At 60.0% G+C, this 15,096-nt stretch overlaps 2 protein-coding genes across 2 annotated transcripts in view; both read left to right on the top strand.

Annotated features, from left to right (window-relative positions):
• Zfyve28 (zinc finger, FYVE domain containing 28) overlaps nucleotides 1-6,608 on the top strand; it is a gene marked incomplete at its 5' end in the record, with an annotated part of 84,797 nt that extends 78,189 nt beyond the window's left edge. Inside the window, 5 exon segments of the mRNA XM_005408727.2 lie at nucleotides 2,293-2,447; nucleotides 3,031-3,147; nucleotides 4,278-4,382; nucleotides 5,091-5,194; nucleotides 5,596-6,608. Of these exon segments, the coding sequence (XP_005408784.1) occupies nucleotides 2,293-2,447; nucleotides 3,031-3,147; nucleotides 4,278-4,382; nucleotides 5,091-5,194; nucleotides 5,596-5,727 (613 nt within the window). The 3' untranslated portion in view covers nucleotides 5,728-6,608.
• An 8,093-nt stretch (nucleotides 6,609-14,701) lies between these two features.
• Nucleotides 14,702-15,096, top strand: part of Mxd4 (MAX dimerization protein 4) — a 9,491-nt gene continuing 9,096 nt past the window's right edge. The window contains exons 1-2 of the mRNA XM_005408726.2: nucleotides 14,702-14,890; nucleotides 14,978-15,077. Coding sequence (XP_005408783.2) covers nucleotides 14,827-14,890; nucleotides 14,978-15,077 — 164 coding nt within the window. The 5' untranslated portion in view covers nucleotides 14,702-14,826. The remainder of the gene's footprint in view (nucleotides 14,891-14,977; nucleotides 15,078-15,096) is intronic.

Genomic DNA, 15,096 nt, shown 5'->3' with positions numbered 1-15,096 from the left:
CGCCGCCTCTGCCTCTGCTCGCCTCTGCCCTCCTTGTTTTTTTGTTAGTTTGTTTTTTCATTTAAACAAAATTTTGGTCTCAGGTATATCCAGAAAATTCACCATTTTAGCCACCGTGAGCGTGCGGTTCAGCAGCACTAGACAGTACATTCCACTGCTGTGCAGGCACCGCCGCCACCCTCGCCCAGAAGGCTGTCACCTTCCTGGACTGACACTGCCCCCTCCCCTGCGGGCTCTGTGACCGCCTGCTCCAGGGTCCCCGTGTCACCAGCATCCTGCGGGGCTCGTCCTGCGCGTCCGCTGGCTTCACCCGGCCGTTCTCAGGGCGTGCCCTCGGACTTTAGGGTGCCCTTCCTTTTGGAGGCTGAGTGGTAGTCTGCACACAGGCAGCACGTTCCATTACCTGCGCCTTCCCGCTGGACACACGTGGTTGTACCCATCTCCTGGCTGAACAGCGCTGCCCTGAGCATCTCTGGTCTCTGTGACCCTCTGGTGCCCTTGGGGGAGGCTGGCTGCTGCGACTGCAGGGCTACACAGGAGCTGCCAGCCTCTTCCTTAGCCCTGCCAAGGGTCAGCGGGGCCCCCACCCCGGCTCCGGGTCAGGGGCTGCAGTCCTTCCCTGGGGCCCACGGCCCCGCACACGCCGCCGCTCCCAGCCTCCTGTGCTTCTCTGTGTCCAGCAAATGTTGATCCCTTGGTGTGAGTGCAAGTGCAGGCCCAGGCACCCACTAGGGGAGAACCTCAGGGGCTCCGGGGCCTCTTCCGGCCACACCCCTGCCCTGCACCAGTGTGGCCCCCAGTGCTCCTGGGTGGCTGTGGAGCACGAGGACAAGCGACATGGGGCAGTTCTGTGGGTCGCGCGGCTGCGTGTCCAGGGCTCACAGTGTCCCCTGGGTGCTCAGGCCGCGTCAGGTCTCCATGCGTCACTCCAGGCGTGAGCTGCTTTCTAGTTCTCCGGAACCGGGTGGCCTCAGAGATCCTCCTGTGTCTTTGGCCGCACGAGGACCAGGGTTCAGTGTGCAGCTCACACAGGTCCAGGTTCACTGAGGCGCCAGATTGCTTTTCCAGAGTGGCCCCGTACATTATACTCCCGTCAGCACAGTGACTGGTCCTGTTTCCCTGGGTGCAGACAGCCTCTTAGGGCCTTCCTCTTAAAGCAGATGGCCCGGTGCCCTGCATGTGTGGCCAGCCGCCGGCATGGGGGACAGACCACACAGACCAGCCAGGCCCCCAGGAGGGAAAACAGACGGTGCCAGCTTCAGATAGCAACTTGCAAATATTGTAGTGACTATTTCTAGATAGACAAAAGATTCTACATCCAAGAAACAATAGGGGTAGGAAATAAGAAAGCAGAGAGCAGAAATTAAAGCGTCACGGGTAAAAAGTAGAAGAAAAAGCTGAAGAAGCTTCCCAGAACGTAGGACAGAGAGACCACCAGGAGGTAGATAGTAGGAGACAAACTATTTAGGGTTTGAGGCTCAGCCACGAACGTCCTTTAAGCAAGTACAGTGGACCCCAAAGAGCAAACCTGACAAACCCAGGCTGCTGGGAAGACCCGAAGCACCCTGCAGAGTGTCCTGTGGCTGCTGGAGTCCACAGAGATTTCTTTTCAGGGCCTGGAGGCCAGGAGTCCAACCCGCTGTCCCCCTGGAGGCTGCAGGCATGTCCTCCTGCCTCTTCTTGCACTGGTGACTGTGGTGGCCTTTGGCTTGCAGCTGTGTCACCCCAGGCTCTGACCCTGTGGTCTTGTGGCCCCCTCCTCCCATTCGGGTGTCTGCCTCCTCGTTGGTGTCTTATAAGGACACTTGTCACTGGGTTTAGGGCCTGCAGAACAGCCCAGGATATTCTCATCTCAAGGCCCTTTGCTGAATCACACTTGCAGAGATGCTCGTTCCAAATAGGCCCCCATTCCCAGGCTCCAGGGCCAGGGTGTGGACACATTTTTTGGGGGGTCATCTTTCTGCCCCTCAAAGGTTCATGAGAGGTGAGGTAGTGCTTCCATAGGCGGAAGTGAGTCGTGGCTGCAGGACAGTGCAGTCTAAGTTCGAGCCCGCCGAGGGCTTGGGGGTTGCCGCAGCGACCACAGGAGGCCCAGGCAGGGCAGGCACTGGGTCAGATCCCTGCTGAACCACCCGGCTTTTTAAGTGGGGCACATAGGTTACATTGATGGCTCATTAAAGGCAAGTTACAGGAAGTGGCTGCTGGGTGCCTGGGCTCCTTGGAGCGGGGGCCGCACATGACAGGTTTTCACCTCACGCTCCACACCCCACACCGCCATCTCCTTCTCTGCAGCGGCTCCATGTTGGTTTCCTGCGTCATAGACAAGACTGGGCCAGAGGTGGCCCCTGCAGCCACGCCTGTCACCCCCATGGCCACGAGAGAGAAGATCCGGTCCAGGTTCCACGGCAGCCACGACCTGATCCACCGGCTGTTTGTCTGCATCTCAGGTATGATGTCTGGGCCCAGGACACACACAGGCTTGAGGACGCATGGGGTGCAGCACAGGGCTCCTGAGGCCAGTGGGCTGGCACTGCCTCCTGGCCTTGCTGGAAGGCGGCAGTCTCCCCCATGCGGAGCAAGGGCTTCTCTGCAGAAAGGGCCAGATCGGCTCCATGGGAAGGAGGAGGAAGGAGCTCTGCAGGTGGGGTGGGGCTTTTTTTTGGTGGGGGGAGCTGGGGTGACAGCTGGGTGGGCACAGCAGCTGCAGCCCCCAGCTCCTCCCTGGCTTCTGCCACATGGCGTCTGTGCTGAGGCCCTGCAGCCAGTTTTTTGGGATGGTGTGTTGTGGGGTTCCAGGGGCTGTGCTAATGCCTGAGTCCATGTGATGGTGATCATGATGCCATTCAGCTGGGCACTGCGGGGCTCTGCAGGTGCCTGTTGGTGGTGGGCAGGGCAGCTTCATGGTGGTGGCTGTGCTCATCCGTGGCCTGTGACACACTGCAGGAAGTGCAGCCTCCCTCCTAGGGCTGGGGCACTCCCCTTCCCTCTTCCCTCTGTCCTCTGTCCCTCCCACATGGTCCTCTCCCCCAGGGGTGGCCGACCAGCTGCAGACGAACTATGCAAGTGACCTGAGGAGTATTCTCAAAACGCTGTTTGAAGTCATGGCCACAAAGCCAGAAACAGATGACAATGAGAAGCTGAAGAAGGGTGAGTGCCGGGACAGGCTCTGTGGGCCTGCCAACCAGGCTGTCTGCCCCCGGGGTGGGGGTGCACGTAGAGCTGCACCTGCCGCTCTGAGGCAGCCATGTGTCCAGGCTTTATGTGACCCGGTGTGTAGGGACCAGGGATGGTGCAGCAAGGGCCCCGCTTCCTGCTACACACAGAGGCTGGGAACCTCGCCTCCCTCTCAAAGGCAGGACCAGATGTCATGAGTCCCTCCCTCCCATCTGTCAAAACATTCAGAGGCACCAGCGGAGGGGACATGGGCCACCTCCCCACAGGGAGTGGCAGAGGCTGCCCTGGCTTTGATCTCCCTACATGTACATATCTCTCACGCCAGAGGTGCATGTGTGCTTTCCTGTGCACACATAGGCACACACACCCACCCTTGCATGTACTCACAGACATGCACACACATACCAAGTACCTGTTGAGAGAGAGAGGTGTCAAGCAGGGAGTGCTGGGGCGTAGAGCATTTGGCCCTCTGTCACCAGATCCCTGTTTTCTGCCCCTGTGCTGGGCAGAAGCCCCTGTTCTGGGGAAGCTACCCTCACAGTGGGGCCTTTGCTTATGGGCTGTCTGGGTACACAGATCGTTGTGACTGGCCCTAGAGCCCCCGTCCTGCAGCCTTGCCCTGCAGGGACCTTCTTTCTGGTGAGGAAGAGCTTGAATCCAACCCAGCTCTGCCAGGAGCCGCGCGGCCAGGCCCCCTCCTGCCCAGGAATCTGGGTTGGCAGCCTCCTTGAAGGCAGGATTGAGAAGAGCTATGACAAGGACCGGCCGTGCGCACCATGCCTGCGGGCTGCTTGGGCCACGCTGGACAGGGCCCACAGAGTCCCTGTCTGTCTGGGGGATCTGACCACTCCCTGGCAAGGGGCCCAGGACTGGATGCCAGTGGGGAGGAGACAGCATGGCCTCGGGGGCCGCCTTGCTGAGCGGAGAGGGGCCTTGGGAGGCAGACCCTGCCAAGGCCAGTGCCCTGTCTGCTAAGGTGGCCCTGGCACGTGGCACGCACTGTGAGACACTCACTGGGCCTGGGAGTGCCCAGGCAGCCCACAAGGGACAACGGACAGCATCCACTGCATGGCCCCAGCCCCAGCGGCCTCCTTCTCTTCCAGTCACCCAGAGCCTTCGGAGTGCAGCCTTGGAGGACTGTGCACTGTGCCAGGAGACCCTGTCGTCCTCTGAGCTTGCAGCCAAGACCCGTGACGGAGACTTCGAAGGTGCGTGGGGCACAGTGGGCTGGGGCCTGTCTGGCATCTGCAGACGCAGGACTCTGAGGTCCTCTGGCATGTGGTCCCAAGGAGGACCAGTGGGCACACAGCCCCCACATCACTGAGTGACCTCTGCCAGGAGTCTCAGCCTGGCAGGCACGTGCCGGAGGATGCGGGATCAGGGAGGCATCATGTCAAGGATGCCTCCACCAGATGCCGTCAGCACCCTTGTACCACGAGGTGTCTTGTGGCAGCCTCAGGGCATGCAGGGACCATGACAGGGCCTGTGGGGTTCTAGCAGCCCTCGGGGTGCAGGGGGCTGCAGCGTCTGACCTGGTCGCATGAGATCCTGAGCCCTGCTCTCATCAGGAGTCCACTGGGGGCCAGGCAGCATGGCTGTCAGGGAAGGGAGTCCAGGGCGGTTTGGGGTGGGGCCCAGGCCTTTGAAAGGGGCTGCTGACAGTTATTCAGGTGAATGGCTGGGTCACCCAGCTGGAGAGCCCCCTCCCCACTGCACATCCCGAGTCCAGGAGGCCTGGCTGGGCCTGCGGCAGGGTATGACTGCCAGCCCTGCGGATGGCAGTGAGGAGGGAGACCTGTGACCACAGCTCATTTCCTGGAACCCTTGCCAGTCCTGAACGGCCAGGGCGGCCCAGGGAGAGGAGTCAGGTGCTGCCCTCCACCTGGGTATGGCTGACGCCTGCTCTCCTGTGACAGACCCCCCCGAGTGGGTGCCGGACGAGGCCTGCGGCTTCTGCACCGCATGCAAGGCGCCCTTCACCGTCATCCGCAGGAAGCACCACTGCCGCAGCTGTGGGAAGGTGGGTGGGGCCCGTGGGCATGACCCTGGGGCTGGGGTCAGGACCAGCAGCCCGGGGGCTGATGAGGCCTTCGGGGTCCTTGTGCAGCACCTCTTGAAGTCCCAGGCCTGTTCCAGCCCGTGTCCAGTCCTGGCTGCACAGCCAGAGCCAGGGCCAGGTCGCGGACAGAGGGCTGGGGCAGGGGCCTGTGGTAGCCTCTGTTCAGGGCCTGGATGCCCCTCAGGACTCCAGACTCCCAGGCCAAGTCTTGCCGGGGGTTCACAAGGGTCCCCTCTCCACCAACCATGGGGCTGGGGCCAGCAGAGCCCCCACCCCCAGTACCTTGCCAGTGTGGGTGGGGGACTGCAGGGGGGCCAACCCGGGACCCTGTGCCCACTGGCTGCTGCCTGCCCTGGTTCCAGATCTTCTGCTCCCGCTGCTCCTCACACTCAGCACCGCTGCCCCGCTACGGACAGGTGAAGCCCGTGCGTGTGTGCACACACTGCTACATGTTCCACGTCACACCCTTCTACAGCGACAAGGCAGGCATATGACATGTGGCGAGTGCTCCCGGAGCTACCGTGGCTCCCGGGAAGGCGGTGCGGTGCTGCAGGAAGGCCTGCTGCAGCTCTTCAAGCTGCCTCCCTGCTCCCACCTGCAGGGACCCCAGACCAGACGCGGAGTGGACAGAGCTCAGCCTCCCTGACTGCCTGGCCTCGTAGCTCTTCCCAGGCAGGGCGCCTGGCTGAGCAGGGCTGGGCTCTTCTGTCGTCCATCAGAGCTCTGTTCTGCTGTGTGTGCTGAGGCAGGAGAGCAGCCACTCTGTGCAGCCTCATCTGTGGCAGAGAATCTGCAGGGGGCTCTGGAGCCCAGTGCTGTGGCTCCCTGCGTGCTTAGCGCCCACCGCACTCCCCAGTGCCCACTGCCCACCTCAGGACCCTGCTTAAAAACGCACGTCTCATTTCTTCTGGGAGGGGAATGCAGGAAGCAGACCCAGCGGTTGCCCGGGCGAGTGGACGTGCCCCTGGCATCCGCACCATCGCCCACCAGGCCCAGACACTTGGCAGACATTTCTCGGGTTCCTGGTCCTGGGCTTAGGGGCCTGCTTGGCCGGCATGACCCTTCCCTGTGTCCTCGGGCAGCAGGGGCCCGGGCTGGCTGCCGCGTGGCTCTGGCACAGACACCTCCTCAGGCTTCAATCTCAGGCTTCACATTGCAATGACGATTGCAGTTTTATTTTTAGAGAGATGACACACCTATTGCTTCTTTTATAGGATGAAATCCAATTACTGTTTAGCAGTAGAACACATGTACACAAAGACGGCCTCTGTGGGAGGAGAGAGTATATAATGGAGGAAATATGTATTGAGATTATTTTTATTTTCTAAATGCTATTATTCAAAATCATTTCCATAAATCTGTTTAAGGATTGCAACCGCTCTCGTGTATTCTGTCAACACCGACTCCTTCTCTGTCTGGGAGGCCGTGGCCATGCCAGTGTAGAACACTGAAGGGCAGCTTCCCATCAGCCGCCGGGAAAGGGTGGCTGCCCCCTGCCCAGCCTGAGCCTGTTCCTTCCCATGAGGGGTCCGTCTCCCAGCTGCTGGCCTGTACTAGCCTGTGTGTGGGTTTGGGCGTGGGTGACCAGAGCTGCTCTTGGCCACCCCAGCCTGAGGCCTTCCCCACCTTGGTGGTCCTGGTCGTAGGGCTGTATCACCAGCAGCCTGGGCACTGCCTTTGGAGGTTCCCTGGGGAGAACATGGAAAGGCCAGCCAGGGGTTGCCAAGGCAGCAGAGCCTTCCTCTGCTTTTGGTGCCTAAGCCCTTGCGACCTCGGTGCCCTTGGAGATGGTAGCCTGGGGAAAGACAGTGAGAGCCCCGGGAGGCCACAGCAGCTGCCAGACCCTCTTCCTAGAACACAGCTCCTTCTGGCCAGGGTAAGTCCTTCGGGAGCAGAAGAGACGGGGCATCCCTGGCTGCCCCAGGCTCGGTCCCAGCCCCCGGGCCTCTCTTGTCCTCGCATCGGTGACAGCTGTGCCACAGTGCGTCGTCAGCCGTCTGGAGGAGTTTCCCCCCTGCCGGGAACCAAGCCAGGCTATGCTGAGTGTCCTCTCTGTTCTCACAGGCACCCATGCTAACATGGTGTCCACATCCAGCAGGTCAGAGGCCATTCTGCCCTCATGCCAGTGTGACCGGCCTTGGGGCCTGAGCTGCCCTGCAGGGAGCCTGGGGCCTGAGACCCCCACTTGTCCAGGAGTGGGGGTTCCCTGGACTTACACTACGCCCAGGTCCCTTGGCCATTGCACCCTCCCCTGGCTCCCCACTGGAGGAACAAAGCTGGGACAGTGCAGCCCACCCACAGTGGGGACTCAGGGCCAGAAGCCCCTAGGTGGGTGGGGTGTGTCCTCAGAGGCAGCCTCTAGCTTTGGGTCCCATCCTCACCTTCCCATTCTGGCTTCATACACAACAGCCACGGTCCCTATGACAGTCCCTCAGTGGAGCAGGATCCCTGTGTCACAGGTGGGGAAGCTAGGCTCGTGGAGGTCTGTAAGCGGCAGAGCTGGGCTGTGCAGGGAGCTGGGGAGCACTGGCCAGCTGGCACCTGAGAGCACCCACCTCGCCTGCCTGGCACTGCCCTCTACCCTGGGATGGGTCCACCTGCATCCTCAATACCCCAGCCTGGCTTGTGGTGACAGCAGGGCTCTAGGCCAGGTGGGTGGCCCAGTGCCCCAGATGTTCCCTGTAGCTCCCAGAGGACACCCAGGAGGAGGCACAGGATAGGGGGCACTGGGGAGGAGACCCAGGGCTAGAGAGATGCCTGCTTGACCTTGGGAGGTAGCATGGGGTGGGGGCGGGGCGCACTGTCCTGTCCTGCCCCTTTCCCGTGCAGGTGTCTTGGGGTCCCTACACACCCACACTAGGACTCTGCAGGTGCCCTGCTGCCCTCTCCCTTGTCTGTGCCTGCATCCAGTTCTGGTGAGGTCACCTCCCCTCACGCAGCTGAGTCTTGGGCAACAACCAGGGCAGCAGATGACCCTCAGAGCTAGGGGTGTCCCAGTTGGTGACGGCAGTGCTGGAGGCCATGGGAGACAGGGACCCCCTTCCCTTCCTGTGGCCCAAGCCTGTGCTCCTGTCAGGGTTCCAGCTGTAGTCCCTAGTGGCCACCAGGGGGCACCCCACCACCTCCTCTCTGGGCCTCCAGGCTTGCAGGGCGCAATCCATCTCCACCTCTTTCCCCACCTGTCTTGATTTGCTCTCATTGCTGAGACAAAATACTCCACACCCAAATTAAAGAAGGAAAGGTTTATTTAGCTCACAGTTTGTGGAGGCTTCAGTCCATACTCGGCCGGCTCCAAGGCAGGATGGCACATGCAGAGGGCAACCACTCATGGTGGTGGAAGACAGCAAAAGCAACAAGAGCAAAAGGGGAGGAGTGGTGGCAGGCAGCCTCTTTCCCTTCCTGACACTGTAGGCAAACTACCCCCCTAGGGCAGGTGCCACATTCACACCCATAATCCCAGCATTGGACCATAGATCAATCATAAACTCTAGATGCCTACCCCATGACTGCATGAGGCTTTGGGGAGACATCCAGACACAAACCATAACATTTTGCCCCTGGACCCCCCAAAGGCTCATGTATATCCATTTATGCAAAAGACATTTTAGTCCATTTCTAAGAGTTGTCAGAGTCCTAACAGTTTCAGCATTGCTGAAGAGTCCATGTCCCAAGTCTCCTCTGAGACCTAAGGCAAACTCTTAGCTGTACAAATACAAAGTTAAACACTTGAAACATTCAATGGCACAAGAAAAACATTACCATTCCAAAAGGTACAAATGAGGATACAGAGCTTTGGGACCAAAGCAAGTCCAAAATCCAACAGGGCAAACATTAAGTCTTACAGTTCCACATTCAGTATCCAAGGCAATCTGTGGCAAATTGTGAGCTCCACGTGGTTCCACCCCTGTGGCATTTCTGGTGGTTGTAGCTCCCATGGCTTCTCTCTTGGGCCCGCTTTGTACCTTTCCGCAGACAATCCACGTTCCTGGCTTTTCTAGACTTCTGGGGTTTCCAGTGTACCTTTGGCTCCTTACTCACAGCTTCACACACTGCCCTCTCAGGGGCACACTGTCTGGCCTCCCAGGTCTCCTGAAATCGTGGTGGAAGCCTCCTTAACCTCAGAACTCTGCATGTGCCTAAAACCAGTGCCACATGGATGATGCCAAGCTCTGCTGCCACCTGGAGCAGTAGCCAAGCTTTCCTCTCTCTTGGCCATAGGAGTTGACTGCCTGGGTCACTGGACACTCTGAATGCAATTCTGGAGAACAAATTCTCTATGCTGCTACCATTCTGGAACCTGGTGTAGCCACTGGCGGCATTCTGGAACATGGCCCTGTGTGGCTTTCTTCTCAAAGCAAAGCCTTTCACCTTTGCAGTTCTGAGGCTGCAAAGGATGGAGACTTGCTTCTTTTGATGCCCTCAGGCCATCTTTTCAATTTTCTTGTTCCTCCTCAGCAATGGAGATCTCCTCAGCTCTATTTTTGTAGTCCACAGCTTTACTGGAGCTTCCTTTCTGGCCAAACTCACAACATTTTAAATCATCCTGCTGGGCTCTTTGCTCTTCATTCTCAACATAAATCTGGCTAAAAGCCCCCAACAATAGCCATGCTACTGTCTCAACTTTGGACTGCCTTGAAATCTCTTCTGCCAGATTAATCAGTCCACCACTCTAAATCTTAGTCTCAAGCAAAGTCTCTGGACATGAGCAAAATGCAGACAAACTTTTTGCCAAGCTGTTACACACATTATCTGGAGCCCAACAACCAATGCAATCCTTCTCCCCAGCGGAAACCTCCTGAGCCTGGTCTTTACTGGCAGGATTTCTATCAGCCTTCTGGTCTTCTGAGCTCTGACCGGAATCTCCCATACAGAACAGCCAAAGGCATTCTAGTGCTTCTCTTTCAGGTGACATCTCCAGAGAGTGTTCTTTCAGGTGACATCTCCAGGCAAGTGTAGGGGACCACTTCCCACAAGCCATTTCCAGAGGCTCCTAAACCACATGGTCAAGTATAGTCACAGCAACGACCCCACTTCTCTGGTACCAAATTCTGTCTTGGTTACTTTTCTCTCGTTGCTGAGACAAAATACCCAAAGCCCAAAATTAAGAAAGGAAAGGTTTGTTTAGCTCACAGTTTGTGGAGGTTTCAGTCCATACTTCTCTGGCTCCAAGGCAGAGTGGCACATGGCTTAGGGCAACAGTTCATGGTGGCAGAAGACAGCAAAAGCAACAAGAGCAAAAAGGGAGGAGCAGCAAACAAGCCTCTTTCCCTCCCTTATATTGTACGCAACCTACCTGCCCCAGAGCGGGTATAGCACTCACACCCACAATCCCAGCATTGGACCATGGATCAATCAAAAACTCTAGAAGCCCACCCCATGACTGCATGAGGCTTTAGGGGGGATATCCAGACACAAACCGTAACACCAGCTGTGCTGTCCCACTACCATCCCCAGCAAAGCCAGTCCCTGGAGGGCCTAGGAGTCAGGGACTTGCAGAGGAGCAATGATGGGAGGCAGGCAGACCATACCCCGTGGCTCCAAGGGGCCAGGAAAGAGGGAGCAGGACACCCTGAACCACCAGGGAGGGGTGGGCAGCTTCACGGTATCTGTAGGTCTGGAGTCTTCTAATCTACACAGGAGTTAGAAAGAGGCTGACAGGACCCAGAGCGCCTGCTGCATGTTACTGCCATGCCCAGAGTCCTGGAGGGACTTGTTTTCTTCTATGGTCACCTCCACCAGGCAGCCTTCCCTGCAGTGCCACCTCCCCTACCCATAATTCTCTCACCAGAGACCCTCTGGTTCATGGGAGAGGACCCCCCCCCCGGCTTGGGCCCCCAGGCCTCTGGGACATAAAAGTCCCCACACGCATGTGAGCCTAGAAGCAGCAGTGAGGCTGGGCTCGGCCGCCCACCCAGCTGGCATGCCACTCGGGACCACCCTAACACCAGATAGGGGCCTGATCTGCACCCACATCCTTCCATCATGGCTCCCCGACCCCTGCAAAAGCCTTTGAAGTGAAAATTTATCATTTTGTCTCTGCACAATTTTGGCTATGAGAAATTAATTTAATTTACAATTGCTAAAAACACAAAAGGAAATATGAATAGAAAAAAATTACAATTGCTAAGTTGTCCAGGGCTCTGCAGTCTAGTGGGAAAACCTTGAAAAGGGAGGGGAAAAACTACCCCACCCATTGCTCACAAATGTAATGAACTGTTTTCTTATTTTAAATCCAGAAGTAATGCAGACACTATGTTAGTTTCCATAGACCTTTAATTACATCTTCATGTGTCTCGATTTTGCTGTCCTCTTTGTGTTCTGCAGGCAATGTTCCCCTGCATGTCGAAGTTTCTGGAAGCCCAGCAAATACTCGGAGGCCTGGCCTGGTGCCCCATGCTGGCCAGCCCAGAGCCCAGCCCCAACCAGGGCTCTGAGCAGAGGCTGCAGCGCTGGGCCTACTTCAGAGGGTGGGGGCGGGGGCAGGGAGCAGAGGTTTGGAGCTCTTGCCCACGTGGCGTGATGTTCACACTCTGCTACCTCCTGGGCACCCATTGCTACCAGGGCTTTCCAGACATCCTGCTTACACCCCAAGAGCCAGGTGTGGCAGTCTCAGTGACTGTGCCACCACCTCACAGCCGCACTAGAGTCGAGGGTGCCACCATGGCTCTCTGGGGCTGCTGATCCAGCCCTGCCCTGAGGCCAGAGCTGCCCTCAGGAGCAAATGACACCCCCCCCCAGCGGACAGCCAGGCATCAGGGGTGCCAGGAGCAGGGATCCAGGCAACTTCAGGGTGTTTACCCAGTGACCAAAAAGGACACAGGGCAGAGGCCACAAGCAAGAGGGGCTGGGCCAGCCCCTAGAGAAGGAAGGCTCCACCAGCCTTCTCATCCTGGGTGTGCAGGGTGCTCCCCAATGCTTGGCTGAGGTCCTCAGACACCCAGGAAGCTGTGGGCAATGCTGGGGGGATGACAAGAGTCTGATGGTCCAGGACCTACAAAAGGGAAGCAGGACTCAGCCAGCCTGGGGGGGCCAGGAAGGAGTCTTCTACAGGTTCTTGGGACTTGGGGGCCAGGGTGGGTGGGAATCCCTCAGCGCACCCCTCCTCCAAAGACCCCATGGTGGGAGCCAGCCTCATCTATATCCAGGGAGGCTGAGGCTGAGGGCATCCAGGAAGGCCAGGCAGCCCTAGTCCCCCCCCCCAACACACAACAAGGGAGGATCCTCCACCCTTCTCCTGGAACCACTGGCCAGGTGGGCTGAGCTGCACCCCCAGAGATCCATAGAGACTGGGTGGCTGGCACTCAGAGGCTGGTCCAGGAGGGCTGCAGGTGGGAGCCCCTGGAGGCCTCGATGTACAGAGAGGGGCGCACAGTGGGGTGAGGAGCCTCAGCCCCTGGATAGTGTGGGGGCCTGGGCGGGAGGGAGGGGAGGCTGTAGGTGCCAGCCGGTCCGCCCCTCCGCTGCCTTCATAGGTTCCCATTGGGCCTGCTTTGCGGGCCGCCTGCATCCTCTTCCTCCCAGCCGCTGGGGCTCCGTGGGCACCTGCTCGAGCGCCAATCTGGCTGCCCATGGGGGCTGGCCTAGACACTTGCCAGCCCCAGGGGAGTGTGGCGGCTTCCGGATCCCCAGGGCTCCAGAGCGGCCTGCAGCGCCCCGCGGTCTGCCCCACACCCTCTACGGCTGTCCCTCGCAGTCCCAGCCTGGCCGGTCACCCCAGCTCCCGGGAGGTCGCACCCAGTCTTGGGGGCGGCTGGGGGTGGGGTCCGAATGAACCCTGGCAGGAGCAGGCAGGCGGCTCCCACGGTCACGCGCGCCACCTGCGCATGGCGGCGGCGCAGGGCAGGAGGTGACGAGCTCCTTCTCTAGGTCCCAAAGCCGAGATGAGCGATCTTGTTCCCTCTGCCCGCGGGCGGGCTGCGGCAGGAAGGGCCCCGTGACTCCGAGTCCACGCAGGGAGCCTCCTGTGTCTCGTCCGGGGTCCCGCAGGGCGGGGGAGCGCACGTCACTCAACCCCGCTGGCTCGGTGAGCGGGGCTCGAGCCCCAACAGGGCCACGTGCCAGGGTGGCTCTATCTCGGCGCTCCCGGCGCTCCCGGGCCACGAGGACCGGGTTCCAGGAGCCCGGGGCGGGGCAAATGAAAATGCACATAGCACTCACATTGGTGCTCGGACCCAAAATGCTGCGGTTTAGCAGTTTTCGTTCGGTTGGCAGCAGAGCCCCGTCTCATCTACAACTTCTGGGTATGCGGTGGCCGGCCACTTTATGCCATAAAACACCTGCTACCCTTACCGAGGCGCGACAAAAACAGCGATAGCGCCGGGGTAGTGCACGCCTGTCACTGCAACTGCCTGGCATGCTGAGGCAGGATCACAATTTAGTGAGCCCTTGTCTCCAAACAAAACTTTAAGGGGGCGGGGATACAGCTCTGTGGCAGAGCACTTGCCACTAGCATGCGTGTGAGGCCCCGGGTTCCATTACTAGTACCGCAAGCAAAACCAAACCAAAACCAAACCCAAAGGCCAGACAGCGAGAGGAAGATCTAGCAGCAGTCCTGGAGGGCGGAGCGCAGGTCGGGGCGATCTAGGAGACCTGGCGGCAGAGAGCAGGGTCCTCCCTAAAGGCAGGGGACCCGCGGGAGGGGACACCGAGGGGCCCGTGCCCATGCGGTAGACCGCGGTCCCTCTCCCAGGCAGGGCCCCTGGTGTCCTCTGGACAGCGCGGAGGACACTCGGCTCCCGCCTGGGCTCCCCCACGGACACCTTCAGAGAAGCCTTGCTTTTAGGCTCAGACTGGCTGTGTCCCTCCCAGAGTCCTGGCCTTCCTGAAGCCACCCCGTGTCCCTCGGGGATGGAGTCGTTTCCAGCTCCACGCAAGACCCCGAGCCACCGAGGGGCCCTGTCCTCCCGCAGAGCCAGTGCAGCCGCCAGTTTGGGCAACAGGTCCCCGAGCACGGCGTGCACGAGGCGGTGGCGCGTGTCCTGCTGCGCATCCCGCCAGGTGTCTCCCGGGGGGCGCCAGCGCCCCACGGCCCCAGCGAACTGCCGGGCGGCGGTCACACGGCGCACCGCTTCCTCTCGGCAACGCGTCCGGCCGCAACGCCCTCATTGGCTGAACGCCCAGACGCTGGCCATTGGTCCACAACCTCAATTTACATAGACCGCCCTGGTCCAATCCACGCGCAGCGCCTACTTAACATGCACAGCAGCCGCCAGTCAGGGAGCGCGGGGGCCGGGCCACCACGTGCTGTTGCTAAGCTTGGGCTTCTAAATTGTTACTACCGCGGCCGGCCTATCCCGGGCGAGCTTCTCATCTGTCAACATTCTCGGTCCGGCCCGAGGTGCTCGGACCGTCTCCATTGGCTAGGATCCTGGCCAGAGCCCGCCTCCAGGGCCTCAGTACCAGTTCCCATTGGTTGTGCCGGACGCCGCTCTCCCTTATGTGTCAATTTGAGGGCCCGAGGCGGAGGGTGGCGGCCGAGCTTAGGAGTCCGCTAGTCGGGCAAGTGAGCAGCGGGGCGCGCGGGGCGGGCGGCAGCGGAGCCGGCCGGAGCGCGCCGGGCAGCAGCCGCCTCCGTCCTGGGCGCGGGCAGCAGGATGGAGCTGAACTCCCTGCTGCTGTTGCTGGAGGCGGCCGAGTACCTGGAGCGCCGGGACCGAGGTAGTCCGCGCGTCTTTGTGCACGGGTGGGCGGCGGGCGGCGGACGGCGGACGGGTGGGGGCCGCTGACTGCGCCGTCTGTCCGCAGAGGCCGAGCACGGCTACGCCTCGGTGCTCCCTTTCGACGGCGACTTCACCAGGAAGAAAACAAAGGCGGTCGGCCTGGTGCGCAAGGCCCCGAACAACAGGTACCGCCCCCGCGCCGCC

The sequence above is a fragment of the Chinchilla lanigera genome, unplaced genomic scaffold, assembly GCF_000276665.1.
Source record: "Chinchilla lanigera isolate Chin_1 unplaced genomic scaffold, ChiLan1.0 scaffold00113, whole genome shotgun sequence".
Classification (NCBI taxonomy): Eukaryota; Metazoa; Chordata; class Mammalia; order Rodentia; family Chinchillidae; genus Chinchilla; species Chinchilla lanigera.
Note: the sequence above shows the minus strand (reverse complement) of the source record. Positions and strands in the feature narration are given on the sequence as shown.